The sequence below is a fragment of the Nipponia nippon genome, unplaced genomic scaffold (genome assembly GCF_047370975.1).
Source record: "Nipponia nippon isolate SJK-2023a ecotype South Korea unplaced genomic scaffold, ASM4737097v1 scaffold_9, whole genome shotgun sequence".
NCBI classification, from domain to species: Eukaryota; Metazoa; Chordata; class Aves; order Pelecaniformes; family Threskiornithidae; genus Nipponia; species Nipponia nippon.
The window spans coordinates 45,752,402-45,765,217 of NW_028262413.1; the positions used below are offsets into that span (position 1 = coordinate 45,752,402).

The 12,816-nt window shown below is 43.1% G+C and overlaps 1 protein-coding gene across 2 annotated transcripts in view; it reads left to right on the top strand.

Annotated features, from left to right (window-relative positions):
* The window catches only part of LRRK1 (leucine rich repeat kinase 1), an 83,106-nt gene that overhangs the window by 34,846 nt on the left and 35,444 nt on the right, over positions 1 to 12,816 (top strand). For both annotated transcript variants that reach the window (XM_087744430.1, XM_087744431.1), the window contains 8 exons: positions 993 to 1,219; positions 1,754 to 1,881; positions 2,146 to 2,309; positions 3,014 to 3,151; positions 6,956 to 7,068; positions 8,183 to 8,259; positions 11,589 to 11,718; positions 12,253 to 12,365. In XM_087744430.1, coding sequence (XP_087600556.1) covers positions 993 to 1,219; positions 1,754 to 1,881; positions 2,146 to 2,309; positions 3,014 to 3,151; positions 6,956 to 7,068; positions 8,183 to 8,259; positions 11,589 to 11,718; positions 12,253 to 12,365 — 1,090 coding nt within the window. The remainder of the gene's footprint in view (positions 1 to 992; positions 1,220 to 1,753; positions 1,882 to 2,145; positions 2,310 to 3,013; positions 3,152 to 6,955; positions 7,069 to 8,182; positions 8,260 to 11,588; positions 11,719 to 12,252; positions 12,366 to 12,816) is intronic.

The following is a 12,816-nucleotide window of genomic DNA, read 5'->3' on the forward strand; positions in this document are numbered from 1 at the left end:
TATGCCTTTCACCACAACTTCTGCTTTTTTTCCAAAAGAGGATAAAACGACTTCCTCGTCTTACTGTCAAAAGCAGCAGAACATTATCTAGAAAGGAAGCAACTGCCAAATCATGTCTCTCGGATATAAATGATACCGAGCAAAGTTCTAGTGTTTAGAAATGCTTTACAAGAGGGTGTTTGCCTTCCCTTGCCTTTCCCAGATGTTCCTTTGCAAAACCTAAAACTTCCCCAGAACGGTTTGGCTGCTTGTTACTGGAAGGTTTAAGATGGAAGAGCAGCGCCTGGGCGTATGTTAATTATTCCAGCAACAGACCTTGTAAGAAGTCATTACTACACTCAGCAGATCTGTCCCTGTCCTTTCTACAGATGCACAAGCAATGATCCACAAGCATTTCAGAGGCAGACTGCTCCGCTGGGGCTCCTCTGGACCTGCCTGGCCTCTGTTGGTGTTCAGAGTCCCTTGGAGATCTGAGCAGTGGTGCAGGCCACGTCCAAGAGACAAAGTGGGGTTCGGGCTGCGGAGTCTGGATTTAAGATGGGTTTCCGTGGTCTGTCCGTATCATGCTGCTAACGTAGGGTGTGAATATGTCTTGTGGGACAGCCCCATGGAAACTCACTGCACGTTGTTGGATGAACAAACTGTTAGAGTCTGTGCAGCTCTTGGAGGAGAGCGCTGGTTTCAGGCAAGGGCAGCTCACCCTTTGTGGGGCACACTGGAGCTGGTGTATGGACAGGCAAAGAAGTCCAAGTCCCCTGCTTGCACTTGCTGGTGGTCTTTGGAGTGAGATCAAGGAGCAGCTATATGGTGGGGACTGCTGATATCCAGGCATGATTTCGCCTCTGAGCCAGTTTAATGCCTAGAAGCAGATTGGAAAGTAAAATGTTTATGGTCTGTGCTCTGATCTGCCAGATTCCCAGTGGTGTAACACAGGCCGAGAGCAATTGGGATTTTACTAACTTGGTGTTCTCTTCTTTCTTTGACATACGCAGGCTTTGTGTGTGAACTGGTCAAACCTCAAACTGCCCTGGGTGGATCTGGACTGGCTGATAGATATCTCCTGTCAGATAACTGAGCTTGATCTCTCTGCCAACTGCCTGGTCTCCCTTCCATCCGTGATCCCATGGGGCCTGATAAACCTCAGGAAGCTCAGCCTGGCTGACAATCAGCTGACGGAGTTACCCAGCGTACAGTCATCCGACGAAATTATATGTACAAGGTGTGTGCGCTGGATGCCTACAGCAAACTGAACCCATACGGAGAACAGGTGCAAATGAGTCAGTTGTGCTTGTATGAAACTGCGTAAGTGAAGAGCGTATGCAGGAGCTTCTCGGTTTATTTTCCGTCTGCTGCAAGGGTTAACTAAAGATTCGCTCTTTTGCAATCTCAGTGTTTCCAGGTTTGTTGTCAGGACAATTGTAGGGACTTTTATTGCTCTATTGTCTCGTGTTGCTTCTGCTTTTCTCCCGTTCTGGTGAGCCACACTCCTCTAAGTCTAAGCCTTGAGCTGACTCAGATTGGCATTTGCTGGCTCCTATCTATTATCTGATCTGCTGGCTATCCAGACCACTCCTGTCTGCTCCCTGGAAGGGTTAATTTTCTAAATAGGGTTTTTTTGCTTTGCCTTGTGAGAGCGCATTCCAGCTGCTTTCATTCAGACCTAAAGCTGTTCTGGTAAAATAGATGTCTATGGCAACAGGAGTCTTCGCTAGCATTTTATTGATGCCTGACTGAGTATCTTCTGTACTCACAGGTTACTCGAGGTCGACGTATCCAGCAACAGGCTCTCTACTCTCCCTTCTGGATTCCTACATCTTAAAAACCTTAAAAAACTCATTGCTGCTAAAAATTATATGGAGAAGTTATTTGACGAGGAAAACAGTACGTACAGTCCAGTGTTACGCTTACATTTCAAGGCCTGATTTGTAAGGGAGAACCCCGAACTGTTATAATAACCACTTGAAGCCGGTGTTAACTAGAGATGCTTAGCATCTCTCAGTCCTTTGTCCAGAGTACATGAAAAGGCCTGGTTATTTTTTATCACTCATTAAATCCTTTGGTTCTTGTCTAGCAAGCATTCAGCATCTTGCTGGATCAGACTGCTATCATGCTTACACCAAGTCCGCAATGTTTCATGTTTTCTAGCAACTAATTGGATTGGCTTAAGGAAGCTGCAGGAGTTTGACGTCTCTGACAACAGGTTGGTGGAACTTCCAACGGTTTTTCTATACTGCTTCAAGTCCCTAAACATACTGAATGTTTCCAGAAATCAGCTGAAAGTGTTTCCAGATCCCTGGGCCTGCCCCTTGGTAAGTCGAACTGCTCTGACAGAGTCAGAGGCTGAAAAAGCTGTTGAAACAATGCAAAAAATATTCTGTGATGCTTAAAAAACTGTCAGGCATCTTAGGCTAAAAGGCTCTTCTGTTTCTGTACAAATGCCCCTGCCTGATGCGATTTATGGGTCTCAGATTGAGTCTGAGGTTCTACCCTGTTATCACCATGTTGATGGCATTGGTGGAAGACTTCTAGAAACACGTCTTACATGGATGTATTCGTTTTCTTTATAGTTCATATGAGCAGAAGTATTGTTAGGATCATTTTACAGAACACTCAGCCTTCATTCAAAGTTAACTTTGTCGAAACCCATGGCTTACTAAGGCATCTATATCTGCCCATCACTGTGACTTTATTCCTCATTATTACAGGGATAGCAGGAGAACAGTATACTTTGGTGAAGTGTTTGTTTATGGTTGAAAAGCAAATGGGGATAATATTCAAAATAATTTTAAAAATACTTTTTGCCCACCAAAGAATTTGCCTATCAATGAAGTGAGTGCATCTCCTCTGCAAATCCTATGTGCCTGCATGCACAATAATTTATCTAGATCAAAATATCTAAAGAGATGACTTAGAATGAATTTATTAATGCCTTAAACATGTGACAGCTGATCTACCTCATTATTTAAAGAGATGATTACTACTCTGTGGGTGTTTTTTCTTTTATGTTTTCCAGAAATGTTGTAAAGCATCTAGAAACTCACTGGAATTCCTACCTGATGCGTTGACTATTTTCTGGAAAAATCACCTCAGAGAAGTGGATTTTTCTGAGAACTCGCTAAAAGAAGTTCCACCAGGACTTTTCCAGCTTGAAGTAAGTGTCATTTCTTCCTACTTCACAGTCTTTCTCTTAATACCTACTCAGGCCTCGAAGTCGTAGCAGTGGCTGCCTGGTTAAGGTAGGAGACTACCTGCTGTTTTAAGTTGATGAACACAGCAATTGCTCAGAGCCGCTGAGCAGCCCGTAGCCTCCTGAATGACTACATTCAGACTCTCGTCCAGTGTGATATGGTAGCCTCCTGAGTGACGACCCTCGTCCAGTGTGATATGGTATCTAGCTTTTGACACAGGTCTTCTGAGAACTCTTTGGATGTCTGTGGTTTTCAGATTTTGGGAGTGTCGTGTGGAAGACAACCATTGCACTGTAGCTGCAAGCTCCAGCCATTGAAATATAGATGTACTCAAGTGTGCTCACAAATAGTTGTGTTTTTTTCTTAATCTGGCACACCAGTGTTGTGTAATTAAGGATTAGTCTTTCTGTGCTGAAAATAGCATGTTTGAATGCCTTAAACAATGCTAGTTGGCGTCTCTCTTTTTATTTAATCTGCACAAGCTTAAAGATTTCTTGCCAATGGACATCATAGATCCGTAGTTTTACTTCAAAGTTCTTCAGAATTTGTGGCTTCACATGGTTTCAACATGAAACGAAGCAGAACTTGGGGGTTTCCTCTAAGCTTCCCTTCCAGATTGTGAAACTCAGGGTCATGGAGATAGAAACAGAGGTAAATCGTTGTGCAGAAGTTTCATGATTTTCACCGCTGGCCTGTGTGGGAAGGATGCAGAAGTGATGGTTCATATCCATGTCCAATTTGGACTGTGGGCGTCTGTTGCAAAGATGCCTCTTGCTCCTGCCTGGGAGAAGAGTGCTGAGGGTCGTTTGCTCCTTCAGTTGTTTTTAATGATCCCTGCAGATTTGGCTTTGCTTTCTGGTAACCATTTGTTTTCAATTGGCGTTTCTTCTGAAATAGAATGGATCCTATGGACTATTGTCTCCGAAACTTGTTTTTTCTGAATGCATTAAAAATAAGCCCAGTGGGTGGGAGCTACCATGACAGATATTAAACACTAGATGGTGCTTCAAGGGCACATTTCTTTGGGTGCCGCGGCTCAGAGGCTGCAGAGGGATGTGAAGGCACCAGTACACGGCATCAGAGGAGACGTCAGTGCAATCTCTGCTGATGGTCTGTCTTCAAAGTTAGCGAGCTTTGGTCGCCTTAAATAATGCCCGTTCTTATCCATATCTCTTCAGCCTTACCTTCATAAAAGAAATAAATAGCAGGTATTTTCAGTCCCCCAAGGGCTGGAGTTTGGTGAGCAACTAGAACGTGAAAGCCCATGCCTAGATCAGCCCTGGCTTGGGCTACTCCTTGGTTGTAGAGAATAGGGCTGTACTCATGCTCCAGCCCTCTCCAGAAGTAGATGTGGAAAGGGGGAGAAATGGGCAGTAACGTGTTCCTACATATAATGTTTTACAATTATTTTATAAATAATTATTATGTAGAAACAGCAGTGAACTGTCTTCTCCCTGGGAAGAGCTGAAAGCCGGGGAGGCTTGTGACTTGAAAGAATGTCTTTGACCTAGGCTGGTGGGACATGTCGTTTATCACTGGCCTTTGCTTGGTTTGTGGAGGGGTCTTAAGACTAGGAGCAGCTCACAGTCGCTAATGTAATGTATATACTAGAAGTGTGGTGTTAAGAGAAGCAGAGGCCTCAGCTTTCCTGTCTGTTGCCTTCTAAAGGAACCAACCGTACATGCTCCAAGCCATGTCTTAGTTCTCTAAACCAGTTTGCTTCTCTTGAAGAGACCTGACCCTCTCTGGGTGGAAGTATTCAGATAAGACTCTGGTCAGCTTTTGCACATCACGAGCTGACCGAGGCAGCCCAATCTGGATACTGCAGTTCCTTCCCTCTGGTATAATCTAATGCTCCAGAGCCCTTTTTGCATGCTGCAGCAGTAGGTTTGAAGGAAGTTGTCTGCTGCTGCCATTGTCTCACTTCTGGAGGCACCCATTCTCTTCCTGAAAGGCAGCAAAAATGGAGAAGTTAGAGATGAGAGAGAAGAGGCAATTGCAAAACAAGGACTAGCGATCTCCAGAATTACAGTCATGAAGAGCCACAGCCAGTTGAAAGTCACTAATTTTCCCCCTACAGAGCATGCACATAAGCATTGCATATAATCTCGCCAGGCCCTCAGCTCTCCTGGAGAGCGGCCTTTGTCTGCGTTTGTGGGGGACATGTAACATGGATGCAGTTGACTGAAAATGAAGCACCCAGCTAGACCACACAGAACAAAGTTGGTGCTAATTCTGGAACGTGTAGCCTCCTTTTGCTCCCGCCCCCGCTCAGGGATATTTCGGGGGAGAAGTTTGAAGCATTGTCATTGAACAGCCCCATGCTGATACTTGGAGAGAGCTCGACACCAGGCGCCAAGGGAGGACTGGGTCCTCCTTCCAACAGGAGGTTCGAGCCAGTGGAAGGCTAATGATGGTAGAAGCATTGGCTGTCAAGACTCGAGTGGCAGGGAGGGTTTTATAGTTTGCACCGTTTTCCAACCCTTTCCTCTAATGGTTCGCTCTGCTTATCTGCAGTTTTATGTTTTACTTTACCTTCCCCAAGTCCCAGCCAGGCCCAGTGCTGCCCCTCTCTTATCACTAGAGGGAGCGTTTTGCGTGGTAGTTGTCATTCCAGCAACTGCTGGTTGTCCATCGCTTATGTCACATGGATACCTCATATTTTTCCAATCTGAGAAAAGGGGAGGAAGGCCAACAGACTGCCTTCGTGAGACATTGTTAATCCTGCTTGATGAAAAGGGGCATAAACCTTTTATGTTATGTGGAGCACATAAAACATTTAACACACTTGAGGCTGAAGTCTCTGCTGGTAAAACATGATTTCCATGGGGTATAATTCATTAATACTGCTGTATTTGTGGCATGAGACAATTCAGCTGACATTCGGCTTATCTCAGTTTTCATGGGGGAGGGACTTGCAGAATAAACCTGGTTAGAAACTCTACATAGAAGACTGTTTTTCAGTGGAAAATCGGATTTTCAACCAAATGAAAATGATCATTTGAGCCTTGACATTATTTTTAAGGGCAGATGGAAGAGCATAAGCTTTACAAATCTGAGTGGGAACTGCATTTTTTTCTTTTATATTTCAGTTAAATTCAAAGGAGAGCTTGTGTTTAACCTTATTCGTAGTATTTGCAGCTGAGTCTTATCTGTATGGTGTTAACTGTACAAATCAGCTTCACTTCTTGTTTTTAAAATTTCTGTCTCTGGTATGAGGGGGAAAAAAAAGTAGATAAGTAATTTGTATAGGTCTTGGAAAGTTAATATAAATCCTTTCCATTTTAATAGACATGTAATAACAAAGCAATTAAAAATTTTCCTTGTGTGAAATAGTTCACATTTTGCCCATTGATCTTATGCATATACCTCAGGTGTAAGCCCACTCTGACACTAGCTTGCACGCACATATAAGACTTCTCATCCCTATATGGCATGCTGTGTAGGTAAATCATACTGTTCTTTTCCATTTGGAAAGGTTTCCTCATGAAAAGTAAAATGTCCTTTTATATGGGTTGTTTCCAGTTGAATCTGTCAGCACATAGACTAATGATCTCCCAGAACTAATAGTGGTGTTGCTTCGTGCGGGAAATATACTTGCTGGAAACAAAAAGGAAATGTTTGCATGCTAGGCAGCATGGACAGGATGTTCTGATGAATAAGATGTACTTTCTTCATGTTTCTGTTGCTTAATAGCCATGCTAAAAAACCTCTTTCTGTGTATTTGATGGACTCTGGCTTCTAACTCTAGGCTATTCCTCTTTTAGGCTTTGGTGTCCCTGAAGCTGCTGGGAAATCAGTTAGTTACATTGCCTTCACAAGATAAGTGGAATTGCAAACAGCTTAAATCACTGGATCTTTCAAAAAACCAACTTGGGAAGTAAGTATTTCTTTCAAATTTTGTCTGAGAAAACAAAAGCTGAAGAAATAATAGCAAACCCTATCCCTCGTGTAATACAAAGGATGTCAGCAGTGAATTAATCACCTGCATAGAAGGCATTGATATCCACATACCATGTCTCTAAGTATATTGTCTGTCTGTGACAGTGATGAATTATCCTTTACTGATTCTTTGGGCATTTAGTGCACTATATCATTTATTAAGTAGATAGATTACTGATAATGGCAGTTTAATTTCAGAGCATGTAGAGATTTCTTTAACCCAGTGTGTGGTTCATCACTACAAATACTAGTTTGTGGGGAGCATATCTTAACCATAAACCATCTGGCTGGACTGCAGTTTGTAGTTAGCATGGGACTGTTGTTTTGGAAAAAATGAAAAATCTTTGTTTTTTTAAATGGAAGTGTAACCAGCTGCAAGTTCATAGAGAAGGTCATCCAATGCAAGAGTGATGATGTTCTATTTAGAAATTACAATAGGGATGTTTAACATAGAGAGTTAAATGTCCCTTATCTTCTCCAGAACTGCATTGAATTGTGTCATACTTCTGTCTTCTTATAAAGGTGCCTGTCCAGCAAATTTTCTGGGGTCCTTATGAGTTGCTGTGTCAGTTGCAAAAGACAAATTATTGTTTTTTTGAATGTCTCAGTGCGTTTCCAGAGTCATGTTGTTGGGTCATCTTGTCTGGTGAAAGCAGGGAATGGCAGCAGGTTGGTTCTCCAGCACTTCTTGTGAAGTTTGTTCAATTTGCTGTTTGACAGCCTACTTAACCTTGACACCCATAAAGCCGGGGGTCAAGTGCTCTCGCCCTGGGAGCTGAAAGCGCTGCCTTGCAGAGCCCTGTTAATTTGCCAGAAGAAAACCATTGGGCCTGGACAAGTGTTGGTGGAGTCTAGCTCTGTGATTGCGCAGCAGGTTTCAATCCCATCTCTCAAAAGCAGACAGGAACACCCAAGAGCTGTGCTGTGAATTGCACAGCCTTGAGTGGGGCCAAACTGCACCGCATAGTGTCCTGGGCATGCAGCTCCAGCACAGCTCTCAGCTGCTGCATCCAAGCTCTTTTCTCCACGTCACCATTTTGTTTTGCCCGCAGGAGTGACGAGGGATTTAAAACAAAGCGGATTCCCTTTTTCACCACGAAGAACAGGGTGCGCTGTGGCCCAGAGGCAGGTAAGGTACACGGCAGTGCAAATGTGGGGAAGCAAGTGCTGAGAATGCCAGGTGAGCTGTGAGGCAGCAAGCGTCTGTCGAGTTTGGCTGGAGGGAAATGAGTGTAAATTCATCTGCAATTTTAAGTGCAACAGCATTTCAATTAAGAGGAAATATGTTTAGATAAAATGTTTCTAAAGAAATGATGCAGCTGGTTGGTACCATCAATATAGAAAGATGAAGAATGAGTGAAACCTGTTTCTTTCACTGAGCTTTTTTTCTTTTCATGAAGGTTATTCTTTTTAGCCAGAGTACTAACTGGTATGTTGAAGGGAAATTAACCTATAATTAGTCTTATTACTCTTAGGATTGTTTCTGTTGCTGAATTTGTAAATTGCATGTTTTCCCCTGTCTCTGTGATTTGCACCCACAGTTTGGGGCAGAGCAGAAGAGATGTTCTGGATTAGTGCACATGAAATCCCAGAGAGAACAAAGGAATATCTGAAGATATATGCACTGCTTCCTGCTCTCTGTGCGATTCATCTGCATTTCTTTTTGGTTTTTTGTTTTATTTTAAAGCACTTGGAGAGCTTTCTCATTCTCGGCTGCCTGAAAAATGGCTTGCTCTAAAGCATTCTTTGCAAATCTCAGAGTGGAATAGAGCTAGCATCTTCATGACGCACATCTGAGCAGCCCTCAGCTGCTCGCGGGAGGGAGGGACCCTCCTGCAGCAAGGCATTCCTTAGTTCCCCTGAAAATTGTGCATGATCTCAGGTCAACGTGAACAGGTAAAATTGGTAAATGCACCTAGTACAGCCATAGCTATAGGTTAGGACCTCCAGTCTGCTCATCTGGGAGGCAGAGGCTCTACCTGGGCCTCCAGGCAAGGCTAACCCTACCTCATTTTTCTGTCCGTGGAAGTAGAGGCTGCTGTGCAGCAAGTCCTGTATCTGCACCCTAAGGAGGAGAAAGGGTTGGTCTGCACTGTTTTGCAAGTAGGAAATGGGAATAGAAATGCTGTGACATTGGTGAATTCCTGAACATGGAAGAATTGGAAAAGGAGTCTGAATCTTGCAAATCTGTGGAGTCTGACATATCCTCAGAGCTTCTCTGTGAAGCGCTACAGCAGCATTTCCCAGTGAGGAGAGAAGGGCAGGAGTAGCAGGCAAAGGCAGCTAAAACCAGCTATAAAAGGGAATTGCTGTCCTAATGGAAATTTCTACATGCTGCAAACCCAGCATAACTCTTCTACATAAAGGAGGAGAAGATGGACTCTTTGTTAGCACCATTTGAAAAGCCTTGGCACATAATAACCCTGGTGCAACTTCGAGCTGCCTGAGGTTGCCTCAGGTTGCAGGAGGGCGCAGAGTATCCCACCTGGCCGGTGCCACGGTTGAATAGCCACAAAGACAGAGCAAAGGCAGCTCGTCTTTTTCTCTCTGTTCCTCTGCCAAGTATGGCTTGGTGAGACTGGAGGGATGTGGCCAAGAATTTAAAGAATATCAGGAGAAAACAGAAGCTGGAGTGCATCAGCTGCTCTCACAAGTCTCCTAGTGAGGTGGGGGGCAGGTTTTCATATGATTCTGCCAACAAAGCTATTTACTTAAGTCTAGATTATTTAAAGAGAATAATTTATGGATGCTCACTATACTTGATTGATAAATCTCAGAATAACTTCTTGCACATGCATGTGGTGTTGGTGGCGTTTACCCATCCAAAAATATATTTTCAAGATGGGATTTGTTTTAATTTTTCTACAGTTCTTTAAAAGAAAATTTGAGCTCAAGCCAGAGAAATCATAAATAGCTCATGAATAAATAATGACAATTCATAAACACCTCGAGCTTGCTTCCAATATAGTACACTCCTTTCTGCCTGGGACTCTTTGGTGAATTGAGAGTATTGCTACTATTTTAGGTCTTTGCTCCTATGTGTCCAAGAGGGACTAAATCTGTCTGTGCCTAGGTGCGTACTGAAGAGAAACAATGAAAAGTTTAAGTCCAGCAATGAGCCAGAAAGGAAGTGAATTGAATCCATGAATAAGCCTGCTGTTCTCCTAAAATAATCCCAAAGATGATTTTTTTATTTAAAAACTCAAAGGCAGACTGTGACACCCTGCCCACACCAGACAGTCCTGTCACATATATAAAACACCACTGCAGACAGTGAGACTCTATCTTACTCCTTTTCTAATCAGGCTTGAAATGCTGTTAATATTAGAAATGGTGAATTTTCTCCTGAGAAAACCTCTTCCATTTTCTTTTTTTTTTCTTTTTCGGCTAAGTCTAGCTACAGTTCCTGACATCTTCTCTGTAAGGGAAGAAGATCTTGGTGGAAGTGCAACTGTCCTCTCCTTGAGGAAGGGTGTGTCTCGCATCTCAGGGACTTGCTTTTATTGACCATGGAGGCAGCAGATGGTGCTGGTTGTACTTTCCTAATCAGAGACTCAGAATCTGCTTTTCCCTTTGTGGCCTAGTTTTCCTTGACTCCAGGATGCTTCTTGGTAGATACATGTGACACTCTTAAGACAGCAACACAATTCATGGCAGCTTTTCATGCTGCTATCCCGGGAGTAATTTGTGGAGCGAAATGATGCTCTTTGGAACCAGCTGAATTTCCCTTTGTTTGAACCTCTCCAGCGGCAGCAATTCAGCCATACAGTTGTTGCTATTATTGCTTGGGTTGCTCCCAAAATAACACTAGTTGCTGCTCAGACATGTAGGAAGTCTGAAGTGCCCTGAGACCTTGCAGTCTAAAACAAAACAGAGGGGCAAATGCAAACAGTGTTTTAGAGACAACATAGGTTAGCAGTCTGTCAGCTGCAGTTTGGGGTTTCTTCTCTGTTGTTATTGATTTTGATTCACCATAAATTGCTCCAGGGTGCAACGTGGGGGCCTAAACATAAATTCTGACTGGCTTCTGGCTTTTCTCAGGCAACATGGAAAAAACACGTTGAGAACCACTTGTGCCCTTGGTATGCCCTTTCGCTGCCAGTCGTTACGCTGGAATAGGGGCAGTTCACAAGGTATTACCAGCTATTCAGCAGCAAGAAATATAATGTCACTTGTCCTCTGACGTATAGTCATCTTGGCAGGCCTGGAGTTCCTCCCTTAGCGCTCCAGAAGTCCTGGAGACTGTCACCTTCAAACGCGTGCATCACTGTGACTTTAAAAAATTGATGTTTGATTGCCATTGAAGGCCGTTTGCTTTTCTGCTGTTGCTTCGTGGTTGTTTCTGCCAAGGAACATGACCTCATGTCCTGCCTACAAAGTTAAGGTGAAGGCTGTTCGTTCAGAGCATTGGTGCCTGTTATGTTTTAAAGGTGAAATTTGTTTCCTGTCTTGTTCCAGGTCCTTTTTTGGAGTTTCCAGCATTTCTGAGTGATTCTCTGGAAGTCCTTTATCTGAACGACAATCAGCTGGACTCTGTCCCGCAGTCCGTTTGCCTTCTGAAAGGTTTAACAGAACTTTATTTAGGAAAGTAAGTCTGTGTCCTGGGAAAGCTATGCAGGATTATTTCCATGTTGTTTTAGTGACCAGTCTTCTGTGGAACCCCACCCCAGATGTCCAGTGCTTTTGAAATCAAAAAGCTGGAAATAGTCAGCTCCTTGTTAGAACTGTGCCCATCATTTGCTTTAGATAAGGAGGAGGCTGGCCATTTGCATTAGGGAAGATGAGCTAATGCTTTGAACACAGGCCTGGGAATCTAGTGTGCCTCTAGTTCATTCTGGCTTTTTGCTGTCAGCTTCTATAGTGTTAGAGTCAATAACTCATCATTTTTGCCTTTATTTCCTCAACTATCCAGTAAAGATGATTACACTTGTCTGCCTCAGAGGATAAATTGAGGTTATACATCACTTTTAGGATGGAAATTACTATTAAAGTGCTGAGTAGTCTTATTAAAATGTTAATGGAAGATTTCTACAAGGAGAGAATAGTGTAATCTGAGAGTCCGTGAGAGCAGCTACTTGCACACAAAGCCTGGTTGTTGGTAGATTTATTTGTTTTTGTACAGTAACCCTGGTATCCGAGAGCTTCCTCCAGAACTTGGACAGCTGGCTAATCTCTGGCAGCTGGATATCGAGGAACTAAATATCAGTAACGTTCCTGCAGAGATCAGAAAAGAGGGTAAGGCTGATCCTGTGTGTTCTTTATTAAATTGACTGAACATATAATGAAAATTGCTTCCTTTTAATGGTCCTGAACAGACAGTGTGTGCCCAAGCCCTTGTTGCGGTTAACTGGAATTGCATAGGGAAACCTCCTACGCATATTTGCAAATTTGATAATCAGTGCTAAGCTCTGGCTATATGATCAATTTAAGATAGATCACATGTTGAAATGATGACTTATAAATGCAATATTTCATTTGCAGTATCCATGCCGGATAAGTTCCATGGCTTGCTTCCTGAATGTGTATATTTTAGGGTATTTAGACAGTCTTTCTAAAGACTGAAGTGTTTAGGATCAGCAGTCACAGTCACATTGAAGTGACTTTATTGTAAGCTGCTAGGTTTTTGGATCTATTACAATACTGTCTTCTTTTTTGTGTGTTTTAATAAGAAAATCCTGTGGGAACA